This window comes from Thrips palmi, unplaced genomic scaffold (assembly GCF_012932325.1).
Source record: "Thrips palmi isolate BJ-2018 unplaced genomic scaffold, TpBJ-2018v1 HiC_scaffold_8, whole genome shotgun sequence".
Taxonomy (NCBI): domain Eukaryota; kingdom Metazoa; phylum Arthropoda; class Insecta; order Thysanoptera; family Thripidae; genus Thrips; species Thrips palmi.
In genome coordinates this window covers 1,963,891-1,976,799 of record NW_023144635.1, presented here as the reverse complement: position 1 = coordinate 1,976,799, position 12,909 = coordinate 1,963,891, and the positions used below count along the sequence as shown (strand labels likewise).

At 65.3% G+C, this 12,909-nt stretch overlaps 1 protein-coding gene across 1 annotated transcript; it reads right to left on the bottom strand.

Moving 5' to 3' along the window:
• Positions 1–1,071: 1,071 nt before the first annotated feature.
• LOC117653032 (transcription factor HES-1-like) lies at positions 1,072–5,984 on the bottom strand. Its single transcript, XM_034398373.1, has 5 exons — positions 5,895–5,984; positions 5,094–5,189; positions 4,880–5,014; positions 4,207–4,469; positions 1,072–3,784 (listed from the first exon to the last, which is right to left on the bottom strand). The coding sequence occupies exons 1-5, from the start codon at positions 5,907–5,909 to the stop codon at positions 3,001–3,003; spliced, it is 1,293 nt and encodes a 430-aa protein (XP_034254264.1). The 5' UTR covers positions 5,910–5,984; the 3' UTR covers positions 1,072–3,000.
• Between the last annotated feature and the right edge of the window lie 6,925 nt (positions 5,985–12,909).

Here is a 12,909-nt window from a genome sequence, read left to right as displayed (position 1 = left end):
CGGCCGCGCCGCCGCCGCACCTGCACACCTCCAACAAGAACGCCCTGCTGGCCGCGCACCGCTGAAGAAGACCCGACGCGCCAAAAAAGAGAGAAAAACACAACAAAGTAACTCTGGGCGCGCGGCGCGCTTTGGCGGCGCGGCACGCAACATGACGCGACTCAAAGCGACGCGCCGCGCCGCGACGGGGGCGGGCAAGGGGGCGCGCGGCCGCGAATCACGGCGCCCTGCCCTGCCTCGCCCTGCCTGCTCCCCTCGGCGCAAAAATGAAAGGGAGGCTGACGGACGAGAACGAGACAGAAAGGAGAGGCTTTGGAAGTCTGCAGATATTTCCACCACGACCGCGGCAGCGCGGCAGCGGCGTGGGAGTGGCGCGTCGCGGCGCGCGGGCGGTCGCGTCGTCCGTCTCTGTCTCTCTGTCGGGTCGCCCCGCCCCAGCCACCCGCTCGCGTGGCTTGACGCTTCGCGCTCCGCTCGCCCTCCAGAGGAACGCGTGCGCCTCGCCTTTCATCCCTTCTCCGTCCCTACCCCCACCACCCCCACTCCCAGGAGAGCTGACGCAAAGGGCTGTGCTGGCTGCGCCGCTGGCTCTGCCGCTGGCCGCAGGGCCGCAGTCACGTCACCTGTTGCCGCGCCCCGCCGCGCCGCGCCCTCGTCCTTCCCTCTCTCTCGCTCTCGTTGGCGCCAGTTGGCGCGCTCCTCCGCCCGTCCGTCCGCCCGTTTCTCCCTCGCTCTCGCCGGCCGTGTCTGCATTGACAGCTCGCGGGGCGCGGCGGGCGGCGCGGCGCGGAGGGGCGGGGCGGGGCTCCGCAAAACAAATGGGCGGTAATGGGGCTTCGCGTGCTTCGCGTCGGGGCGCGGCGCGGCGCTACGCTTCGATGTTGCTGCTGCATGGACGCGGGGCAAAAAAAAGGAATTTGCTGGGCGGGGAAAATACGAATAAAACCCCTTTTGGGCAACCACGAAAATAATCCGTAATGACTGCGGTCGTGTTCTTGTTCTTCTTGTTGTGTTTTGTTGCTTTTTTATGCAAGCGGGTGGGGGTGGCACTCTTGCTCAAAAGACCGGTTGTAGCCGTTCAAAAAAAGATTTATTGTGGAACTACAAAACAATAGTCAGATATACGCTAGTTTGCCAAAGCCATCTCCTGCAGTTTCCGAAGTCTTTTGATACCGCAAGAGATCTCTCAGGAAACAAGAACCACCCTTGTCCAAGGCTTACAACATAAGTCATTCTGAGATCTAGAATTTACACAGTCCATTGTATACAAGATCCTTAAAGCGCACCCACCCTAAAGAAGTAACAGTAAATATTTATCACATAATATTCAAAAACATTAACAATAGTTAACAATGACAATGGTAATAATAATAGTAATAATAATAGTAATTAATTGTACATAACACAACAAAGACTGCGCAGATTGAGAGGAAGTCAATAACTATAATACAAACCAATAACATAATAACATTTTGAAGCTTTCGTTTCAAGTAGGCCTTTTATTTTAAATCGTAGCTTATTCGAAATAACAATGTTTATTCGATGGCAAACTGGTTTCTTAGTCTTAGACAGAGATAAGGCATGCCCACAGATAACTGAAGCGTATTTTTTTTTTCGAAAGAGGAACAAAACCGATAGTTTAAACAAGTGGGTATTTTACTTAGAGTGTGTTACCTTAATCGATTAAAATCGGTCCTTATTCGAAAAAATTATTTCGAGACCTCATAGATTGTCAAGAGGGCAAGACATTTCATAGATTAGAGTGTACCTTTGCTATTTAAGAAGTTGTTGACTTAGATAAGTATAATAATATGCTTGTGACTGCATCAAGCCATTTGTCCGGCTTTAAAATGGAGCCATAATACATTCTCTTACATATTTGACTAGATAATGGAATTATGCTTAGTGGCGTACGAGGCCGTTTGGTACAATAAAATCATTTTTACAATAGATTTTCTCAAAACAGATTCACACAAAGGTTGTCAAACAGGACCTTGCTGTCGACGAAGGAAGACGATTTGAAATCAAAAGCATAGACTATGCAGTACATCGAGCGAGAGGCACTTAAGAGAACAGAAGGAACAAGGAACGAGTGTTTAAGTAAGTTGTTAAGTAGGTTCTGCACAACACATGTTCGGTGTCCGATCATCATCTACAAGTATGGAGCTTCATGCAAGTATTTTTCTAAATAGGCCTATCGAAGAGGTTCCTTATCTAACAACAGTACTCTTTGTACTTGACTCTTTCAATCTACATCTACATTTCTCTGCGGAGGGCCGGAGGGGCTCACGTTCTGTGCGATGACCATTTACGTGTTGCTCAGGTACGAATCGGGGAACGCTCGGTAGTCAAAGTAAGGCACTGAATACAATAAGAAAAGAAGAACATAAACAAGTTAAAACACCGAGCTTTGAGCCGCGAGGTCTTGACTAAGGACTGACTTAGATTTTTAAAGTTAGGAATGAAACTCCGTGGAAACTGAAAAGGGACAAACCAGCACTTACGCTGGAAGTGCGCGCCCAAGCGTTGCGCAGGCGTCGCGACGTTACGCAATGCAAACAAAACGACAAAAAAAAGGAACAAAGAAAAGAAAAGCGGTTAAGTAACGAGGTCTAATTCAAAGTCGCGGGCCTCCACACCCGAAACAACTGAGCTGAAATCCCTTACAGTATTTTTCGAAGCACCGAGATCCGAACGCGTCAGGTCGGCAGTGAAGCAGTCGAGCATCGAACTCAAACACCCGCACGTTTGCGCATCTCACACACACTCACACGCACACACACTCGCGCCAGCCTCCGTACGCGGGCAGTGGGCTGGGCGTCGGCTGGGCGACTGGCAGATGGAATCTCCCGCCTGGGCTGATTACTTGTCGCGGCTTCCGGACCGGCGACGCTTGTCCGAGGCTTTGCCGCGCTTCGTGGCGGGCGTGGCGGAGGCCGTGGCCGAGGCCGAATTGAGGGTGGCGCGGTCCCAGCCTAGGCCGAGGCCAGCGCCAGGGCGTCACCAGGGCCGCCAGACGTTCCCGTCGTCGTCGTAGACGGGGTGGCCCTCGCCCTCGCCGTCCGCAGAGCCCTCCGGCCGAGTCCACGGCCTCGGCATCTTGATGCGCGCGTCCACGGCCGTGTCCTCCGGCGCCTCCCGCTTGACGGGCCGAGGCCGCGGGTCGTCGTCGCGCAGCTTGCGCTCGCCAGTCGTGAAGTCGAGTGGCGCGTCGGGCAGGGACCGGGCCTCCTCCTCCTCCTTGATCTCCTCTTTGATCTCGACCTTGACGTCCACGCCGTTGGTGGCTGGCGGGGTGGTGGGGGCCTTGGCCACGACGAGGTCTTCTGGCTCGTGCTGCACGGAGGCCTTGCGGTGGTGCCGCAGCTTGCCGCGGTGGACGGGTGGCGGCGACGGCGGCGGCTCTGCCTTGACGGCGGCCGGGCTGGTGTCCTTGCTGGTGTCGCTGCCGCCCTCGCGCGCCGGCTCGCGCATCGGCTCCTTGACGACCGTGTCCCTCACCTGGCCGGCCTCGGACCCCGCGGAGATGACCGCCGCGTCCTGCGCCTTGGCCCCGATGTCCGCGTCCAGGAAGGGGGCCTGCCCGCCCGCCGCCGCCGCCGCAGCCAGCTGCACGTAGTGGCTGGGGAGCAGGAACACCACCTGGCCGTCCGGCAGCCGGGAGGGCACCACCTGCACGATGGACAGCAGGGGGTTGTTGGGGCCGGCCTGCCCGGGGCCCAGGGTGACGGCGGCGGTCACGGCGGGTGGCATGGCGTTGGGCGGCAGCCCTGCGGCGGCGGCGCTGGAGGACGCGGCGGCCGCGGCCAGGGACTCGGCCAGGTCGGCGGGCAGCGTGGAGGGCGGCGGCGAGTCGTTCCCCGAGCCCGTGCTGGAGTAGCGCGTCCGCTTGCAGCCCATCGGCATCCCAAGCAGGCTGCCCAGGGTGAGCCCTGCCGCCGCAGCCGCCGCTGCCGCTGCTGCGCCCGCCGCCGCCGAGCCCAGCCCGGCGCCGTTGTTGTTGTTATTGTTGTTGTTCTCGTCCCCTGTGGACACGGTGCTGCTGTCGGGCCGCGTCGCGTCGAAGTCCTCATCCACCTTGAGTCTGGGGAGGAAGAGGAAACAGGTCTGGTGAGCTTGGGCCACTTTCGTCGTCGCCTCGGTCGTTCCGGTGCTCGTTTCGGCCCCTACCTGTCGTCGTCGCCGCCGGGGCTGGAGGGCGGGGACGCCATGGAGGCCGTGATGGCGGCCAGGTGCGCGGCCATCTGGCTGCTGCCCGGGCCGCCCTGCGCCGCCATCTTGGCCGCCGCGTGCCCGAAGTCGAGGTCCAGCTCGGCGGCGCACGCCTCCAGGTGGCGCAGCAGGCGCTTCCGGGCGCCGGGGTCGATCAGGCCCGACGTGGAGGACGCGGAGGGCGGCGACTGCGAGCCCGTCAGCGACAGCGCGGCCGGGCCCAGCAGCAGCTCCGGGGTGTCCAGGAACCGCGTCACCTGCACCAGGAGAGAGTTAGACTGCTGTTCCTAGCGGTGGGGAAATCAAGTGAGCCCGGCACGAGACAAACCACCCTCTAATTTGGGAAACTAGAGCCGAGAGCGCGCGTGAGGGTGAAAAAAGAGAAAAGGGCTACTGGGTCGTGGACGCGGCAGGCGCCGCACAACAGGCGCCATGCCGTGCGCCGCGCGAGGCCGGACGTGAGACACGCGAGTGGCGGGGCGGGGCGGGGCGGGGCGGGGCGGGCTGACGAATCGAAATAAATCTTTGGGTGCGAGCGGCAGCCCGGCGCAGCCACAGCACGGCAATGCGCAGGTGTGGTGGCGCACGCCAGCCCCAACCACGCGACGGCGACGACGTGTCTGGGCCGCCGCGTCCGATACAATCTCCCTCCCCTCCCCGCACTCACCTCTCGAGCGCATTCCTGGAAGCCGGCGCGGTACTTGTCCACCTCGGACGAGTTGAGCGTCTTCTGTCGCTGCAGGTGGCGCACCGTCAGCTCCAGGATGTCGGCCTTCTCCAGCTTGGAGTGCTTCGTGTTTTGCTGCGGGGGAAAGAAAACACAAGCTACAGCAACGTCCGCGGGGGGGATGTGTGCGTCAAAAGTAACGCGGCATTCTCACCTCCAGCTTCGCCGAGTCCAGGATGAGGGTCTTGAGCACGGCCAGCGACTGGTTGATCCTCGCGCGCCGCCGCTTCTCCATGAGGGGCTTGTTGGCCTGCAACGGGAAGCGCACCGTCATCTCCCATTCTCATTACAGTCCGTCCCGTCCGCCTCTGGGGACCTACATATTGAAGCGTGGCTCTGGAGGGCGGCGAGGCAAGGCGGGGCTGCCTGGCTGCCTGCCTGGCGGGTGGAGGGCGGAGCGGAGGGCGGAGGGCCCGGCCTCGGCTTGCCTCAAGGCTCGAGGCGTCGGGTGGCGCGACCGAGACGGGGCGGGGCGGGGCGAGGTGGGGCGGGCCTTAACACCTGCCCCGCCTGGCTTCGCCTTGCTTCGCCTTCGCCCCATCCATTCTTTCCCCCCGACCCCAGCCAGCCCAGCCCAGCCCAGTCTGCTTGCGTATTTATGGCCCGCACGCACAATCAGCGTGCCCGGCTCCAGCGTATCGTCGCTCTGTCTCGCTCACACCTGTGCGGGACTCCATGAGTGCGAGAGAGACAGAGCGGCGATGGCGGCATTCGGCATGGGTCATGGGTCACTGCGCCGCGGCCCGCTTTACGCTGGGCGTCTGTCTGGCTTCTCACGGCAAAGCCGCAATCCAGCGCGTCGTCGGCGTCGTGGGGGTCATCGCGTTGCCGCCTGCCGCGCGGCACTCGCGGGACGCGGCCGCACGTTCCGCATCCGCAGTCCCCGACGCCCAGGGGACGTGAACGTGGGACGGGGCAGCCAAAGCCAACCACGGCGTGCTCGTTGTACACTCACCCGGCGGCCGTCCATGCAGATGGAGCCCTTGCCCAGCCCCAGCGTGTGGGCGAGCAGCCCGTCGGCCGTGGACGAGCCGACGACGCCATGGTCGTGGTGCGCGCCGTGGCCGGCGTGCGCGGGGGGCGCCAGCGGGGCGGGGGGCGGCGTGGGAGTGCTGGAGGGCGCGAGCTTCCTGCTGCTGCCGCGCGCCGTGGCGGCCTGCGCGGCCTGCGCGCCGCCCGGAGCGCCCTGCTGCGCGCCGCCCGAGCCGCCCGAGCCGTGCGAGTGGGACGCCGACAGCAGGTGGTGCTTGCGGCTCCCGCTCTGGAAAAAAGAAGAGAAGCGTTGAAAATTTAAATGTTAGGTTACCCATCGTGCTTTTTTTTCTTAATTTGGTGTGTCTGTTGGTTCTGCGCGTGTTTGCGCCTCGTGTACCCGGGCGCGGTGCGGCGCGGTGCGGTGAGGGGGAAAGGGAGGGGGCGGCAGGCGCGCCGAAAGCCGCCGTTTTTCTTCTGCTGTTTTTCGGGCCGTCCGGCTTTCGGCCTTGGTCGAGTACGCACTGCTGCATTCAGGGGGCGGGGGCGCGCGCCCCACTACCTAAGGCCTAGGGCTGGGGGCGGCGAAGTCAAACAGAAAGTTCCTTGATCGCCGGGGCCGCGCGGACGCCACGTCACCCGCCCCCCGTAATCAGTATGAGGAGGCCGCTCAAATTAAATCAGCCGCCATTGTTGTCGCGCGCGCGCCCTTCCAGTGTGCCCCTCCCTTTCCCCTCCTCCCTACCCCTTCCCCTCCCCCTCCCCCATCCCCTAAATGCCCCCCAGGCCCCCCTGGGAGGCGAAAACAGCGCCTTGGCCAGTCCACTAATTCATCAACGTAATGCTTGCCTCGTGCGCTGTGCCGCTGTGCGCGCCGCCCCGCCATGCCCTGCCCTGCCGTGGAAGGACGCGCGCTGCGGCGAGCGTGGACGTGGAGGTCGGGGCACGGCGCGCGCCCCGCCATGCCCTGCCCTGCCCGTGGAAGGACGCGCGCTGCGGCGAGCGTGGACGTGGAGGTCGGGGCACGGCGCGCGCCCTGCCATGCCCTGCCCTGCCCGTGGAAGGACGCGCGCTGCGGCGAGCGTGGACGTGGAGGTCGGGGCACGGCGCGCGCCCTGCCATGCCCTGCCCTGCCCGTGGAAGGACGCGCGCTGCGGCGAGCGTGGACGTGGAGGTCGGGCACGGCGCGCGCCCTGCCATGCCCTGCCCTGCCCGTGGAAGGACGCGCGCTGCGGCGAGCGTGGACGTGGAGGTCGGGGCACGGCGCGCGCCCTGCCATGCCCTGCCCTGCCCGTGGAAGGACGCGCGCTGCGGCGAGCGTGGACGTGGAGGTCGGGGGACGGCGCGCGCCCTGCCATGCCCTGCCCTGCCCGTGGAAGGACGCGCGCTGCGGCGAGCGTGGACGTGGAGGTCGGGGCACGGCGCGCGCCCTGCCATGCCCTGCCCTGCCCGTGGAAGGACGCGCGCTGCGGCGAGCGTGGACGTGGAGGTCAGGGCACGGCGCGCGCCCTGCCATGCCCTGCCCTGCCCGTGGAAGGACGCGCGCTGCGGCGAGCGTGGACGTGGAGGTCGGGGCACGGCGCGCGCCCTGCCATGCCCTGCCCTGCCCGTGGAAGGACGCGCGCTGCGGCGAGCGTGGACGTGGAGGTCGGGGCACGGCGCGCGCCCTGCCATGCCCTGCCCTGCCCGTGGAAGGACGCGCGCTGCGGCGAGCGTGGACGTGGAGGTCGGGGCACGGCGCGCGCCCTGCCATGCCCTGCCCTGCCCGTGGAAGGACGCGCGCTGCGGCGAGCGTGGACGTGGAGGTCGGGGCACGGCGCGCGCCCTGCCATGCCCTGCCCTGCCCGTGGAAGGACGCGCGCTGCGGCGAGCGTGGACGTGGAGGTCGGGGCACGGCGCGCGCCCTGCCATGCCCTGCCCTGCCCGTGGAAGGACGCGCGCTGCGGCGAGCGTGGACGTGGAGGTCGGGGCACGGCGCGCGCCCTGCCATGCCCTGCCCTGCCCGTGGAAGGACGCGCGCTGCGGCGAGCGTGGACGTGGAGGTCGGGGCACGGCGCGCGCCCTTCCCCCACCCCGCAACCCCCGTCGCGCGCCGCCGCTCCGCCACTGGCAGCAGCAGCGCGGCTAGCGCCCGCACGGAGCGGGATAGGCAATCCGCCGACACGGCTGCGGGCGCGTTGCCTACCTGCACGGCGCTCCGCCACACTGCACACCGCACGCGAAAAGCACACTGATTCCAAGAGTCGTTTTCGTCGCTCTGTCTCTCTCGCACTCATGGTGCGTCCCGTATAGGTGCGACAGGGACAGAGCGGCGAAAATGACTCTCGGAATCACGCCGCAGGACGAATCCATCCCCGATTTACCTGCGCGCCTCGCCTCGCGGTTATTAATCGAACCTTCTTTCATGTTTGTTTCATCTTCACCGCGCGGGTCGCGACGGCCGTCGCCAGGCAGCCTTGCCTTCCCTTTCCCTTGCCGCGCACGCGCGCGTGCGTGCGTGAATGCCTTCGCAAATCAAGCCAAGTGGAACCCAATCGGCCGGAGGGATAAGGCCGGCCGAGGCCGAGGGAGGGGAAGGGGGAAGGGGAGAGGGGGAGGGCACGGCACAGGCCGCCCTGGCCCCTGTTTGATCGGCGCTGTGTGCCGCCGGCGTCACAGTCAACACGGCGGGGCGCGGGGCCGCGGCGGGGGCGGCGGTACACCACGCTCACCGAAGGGAATAAAATAAGCGTAAAGGGGTGGGGGGGGAGATTGACGAGGCGGAGGCATCTCCCTTTCATACCGCCCGCGAGCGAGCCAATTCCCCCGGCAGACTGATTCCGAGAGTCGTTTTCGTCGCTCTGTCTCTCTCGCAGCTATACGGGACGCCCCATGAGTGCGAGAGAGGCAGAGCGAGGGAAGAGCCTCTCGGAAGGAGTCTGCACGCAGCGCGGTGGCCGCGCCGGCCTTACCTTGGCCGTGCTGCAGGAGGAGGGCGTGGTGAGGGCGGAGTGTTCCTGCAGCTGCAGCTGTTGCTGCAGTAGCGTCTTGCAGCTGGCGCTGCTCGCTGACGTGCTGGAGATGTGGCCCAGCCCAGAGCCCAGCCCGGAGCCCAGCCCAGAGCCCAGCCCAGAGCCCAGCACCGAGCCCAGCCCCCTGACAGGGTCACACGGCTTCCTGCAAAGCAAAGGCACAACGTGAGTATGGTTCCGGTCAGGTCACAGCATAATTCCGAGAGTTGTTTTCGTCGCTCTATCTCTCTCGCACCTATGGGGAACGCCCATGAATGCGAGAAAGACAGCGCAACGAAAACGACTCCCGTGGAATCGGTGTGCAGGAGCGTTTACGCTCAACAACAACCACGCCCCGCGAGACACTCACTGCAGGATCTGCGACGCCGCCATGTCTCACTGGCTGTCTCCGTGCCATGGGGCCGAGTCCGCGCGGGCCAGCTTGGGGGAGAGCGGGTCCGGGTGTGAACACACTGTGAAGCCCCTGCAAAGAGAACGGAGGAACCTTTCATTAGCGGGGCGGGGATCGACGATCGAAGCGACGCCAGTGTGACGTGACGGCCGGCGTCAAGGCCGGGGCGGGGCGGGGCGGGGCGGGGCGGAGCGCCGACACGAAAATTAGTCTGGTTTATCTTTTACGCAAAGTTGATTGGCTGCCCCGGCGGCGCCCTGGCCAGCGAGCACCAGCGGGCACCAGCGGGCCGCGCGGACACGCTATCGGCAGCCCTGCCTCGCCGGCCTCGGGGCGGAGCGCGGCGCGGTGTGGTATCGCCGGCACGTGTCGAGTTCACACGCGTGCGCGCCCGCACACAGACACACTCAGATACACACACAAGCACACACTCACTCACTCACACGCACACACTCTGCCTTCATGAGAGCCTGGTCACTGCGTCCCTGCCGCCGCCGCGTTCACGTGCGCCTACCCCTCGCTCTACCCTCCGCGGCACGTGGTGCGGGGGCGATGGCGGTTCAAAACTCATGACCGTTTCGGAGCGACGATGACTCGCCGCCCCGCCGTCGGCACGCTGCTGCGGCACGCTGCGCCACGCCCCCACGTTCTTTCCTGTTGTGTGAGTTGGTATGCGTGGTACATCAAGGCAATGGTGGGCGGGCGCGGGCCGCGGCCGCGGCAAGAATACGGAATGGGAGCGCCGGGCCTTCCGGTGGGCGGCACGGCGGGGCTGGAGGCACGGCCAGCCGGTCCACGATGGCCTGGCTGGCTGGGCCTGGCTGCCGGCCTGCCTGCAGCCCTCCGGGGTTGTCGGTGCTGTGCCGGGGCAGCGCGGCCACACTCCGATTCCCTGCTGATAGATCCTCCTCACCCTCGCCGAGTTTTGAAACTAGCGCGTCTGAACGGGGAGTGGCAACCCTCCCCCGGCCCCTGCCCCTGCCCTGTCAACGCGGCCCGGCCCCGCGTCGCCGCGTCGGCGCCGCGAGCGTCCCAAATTAATTAGGGGGCCACCCCGCCAGCACGCGACCCTCGCTTCGTTCGCCTCGTCAAAACAGCACGAATATTGTCAGAGGCACGGGGGTGGGGGTGGGGGGGAGAGGGGGCGTTATTTCGCCGCGGGGCTCATAGCGCGCCCGCCGCGTGGAGCCGCGCGGAGCAAACACCGACTTCCATGCATGCATGATTCCCCTCTCAGCCAAAGCCCCCCGCCGCCCCCCTGGCCCGGTCGGGGGGACACGGGCACGCGCGGCAGCGGCAACACAACACGGAGAGCGGCTCCTCCACTCCGCCGCGGGCTCGAGGGCCCGCAGCCCGAACACGCCCCCAGTGGGGCCCACCCCGGCACGCCGGCAGCCCTCGCCGCCGACGCACAATATCGCAGCAGTAGCGACGTCGCCGCAGGCGCAGGTACAGTGTCGCGGCGGCCGGGCCGGGCGGCGGGTGTGGCAGTGTGGGAGCAAAGCTCGCGCCAAAACTAATATGGAACCAGGCGCACGTCGCCGCCGACGCCGCCGCCGCCCGCCACGCCCCGGCGACGCGACACGTTCCCGCAAACGCACTAACTCAGAAATAGCAGTGCGCCGCGTGCGCGTCGCGTAGGTGTGGGCCGAGCCGCCGGGCCACGCATCCCCCCTCCCCCTCCCCCTCTCGCTCATGTGAAGAAAGCCCGGCGGCTGACAGCGGCCGGCTGAGCGGCGCGGCAGACAAGGCGGGGGCGCGAGGCGGCGCGAGGCGGGCTGCCGAAAATAAAGACCGCCGCGCCACCGCGCGCGTTATTGGAGTTCAAACACGTCCGAAGACAGCTCCCTGGGGAGGGGGACGGCACGGGGCGGGGCAGCAGCAACTAACAAGACGGCGAGGCGGGGCGGGGCGTTCTCTCTCTCTCTCTCTCTCTCTCTCTCTCTCTCTCTCCTCTCTCTCTCTCTCCTCTCTCTCTCTCTCTCTCTCCTCTCCCTCTCTCTCTCTCCTCTCTCTCTCTCTCTCTCTCTCTCTCTCTCTCTCTCTCTCTCTCTCTCTCTCTCTCTCTCCTCTCTCTCTCTCTCTCTCTGTCTCCCTGTCTCTCGACGCACTGGCCGCTCGCTGCGACGGCGGCGCGTGTCAATCTAATTTTATTCCCTAGCGCCGCGCCTCGCCTCGCCGGCGGCAAGCGGCAAGGTCGTCGCTCATATCTCCCGACTTATTGCGCCCCTCGGGTCAGGCAGAGCACGCGCCGTGCCGCGCACAGAGAGAGAGAGAGAGAGAGAGAGAGAGAGAGAGAGAGAGAGAGAGAGAGAGAGAGAGAGAGAGAGGTGGAAGAGAAAGGGAGAGAGGCAGAGTACACTAGAGAGTGAGGGAGCGGCCGTAAGCGACGCCGCTTGCTTCCACCCCTCAGTCGCTGGCGCGGCTAATTTGTTGACTGGCCCTGTTTCCTGCTTCGTCACTGGCCGAGCTCGCCGACGTGCTCGCCTCCCCGCCTGCCGCCCGATACCGAAGGATCGTTCCGTCGCTCTGTCTCTCCCGCAGCCCTACGGGCCGCCCCATGAGTGCGAGAGAGACGAAACGAGCCTTCGGCATCAGGCCGCTCGGACCGCCCTTCCTCCCCCTGCGGGGGGCCGTGGCGCTCCACTGCCTCCTTGCCGCTCTTGTCCACGGCCTGCTCCAGGCGTGTTGTTGTTGATGCTGCTGCTTGTTGTTGTCCGTGTTGACGCCGCTGCTGCCGCTGCTGCGCTCTCGGGCTTTCAAGCCTATAATTAGGTTACACGGCACGCTATTAGCCGTGCGGCGCGGCGCGTGCCGCGACGTGGGGTGAGGCCGGCAGGGCGGCCAGGCCAAGAAGGGCGCCGAGGAGGAGGAAGGGGAGGCGGGGGGCCGCACGCGTTGGTGCAGCGTACCGCCACGGCCGTCCGCGACGCGTGGCCCGAAATACACCCGTCGGCTTCCCACTCTCTCCCAGCCGTCCGCCGCTCCGCCGCGCGAGTTCGACAGCCCGCTGTTATCGCAGCGGATTTGGGCGCGAAATTCAATAACTAATCCCGCTGAGAGCGTGGCGCTGCTCGACGCGGCGGCGCGAGTGGGGTCGCCGCGGCGGTCGGCGCAGACGGTGTGGCGAGGCGTGGCGCGGGGGCGTTCGGTTCGGCGGCTTGAGTGGGGTGGGGTGGGGCGTCGCGCGGCAGCATGCGGCAGGCGCCGCGGAGCGGAGGGGGGCGGAGGGGGGCGGGCTGGCGACTGCCACACTCACTAACGGGCTCAGAGTGATCGCTCCTCGGTGGGCATTTACCTCGAACCGCCGCCTTCGATCCGGCCGCCTGCATGACAGTGTCGAATCCGATGGCCGACGCTCCGAGCGACGCTCTCGACACGAGACAAGCCGCTGTCTGCCTCCGTTTCGCACGGCAGGACTGATTTCGAGAGTCGCTCTCGTCGCTCTGTCTCTCTCGCACCTATAAAGGGGCGCCTCATGAGTGCGGGAGAGACAGAGCGCCAGGGTAAGTACTCTTGGAATCGGTCAGCTTGGTTCGTGATTGGTTCAGAACAGCTAGTTCGTGATTGCGGGAGGGCAGTGCTTCACCGCCCCA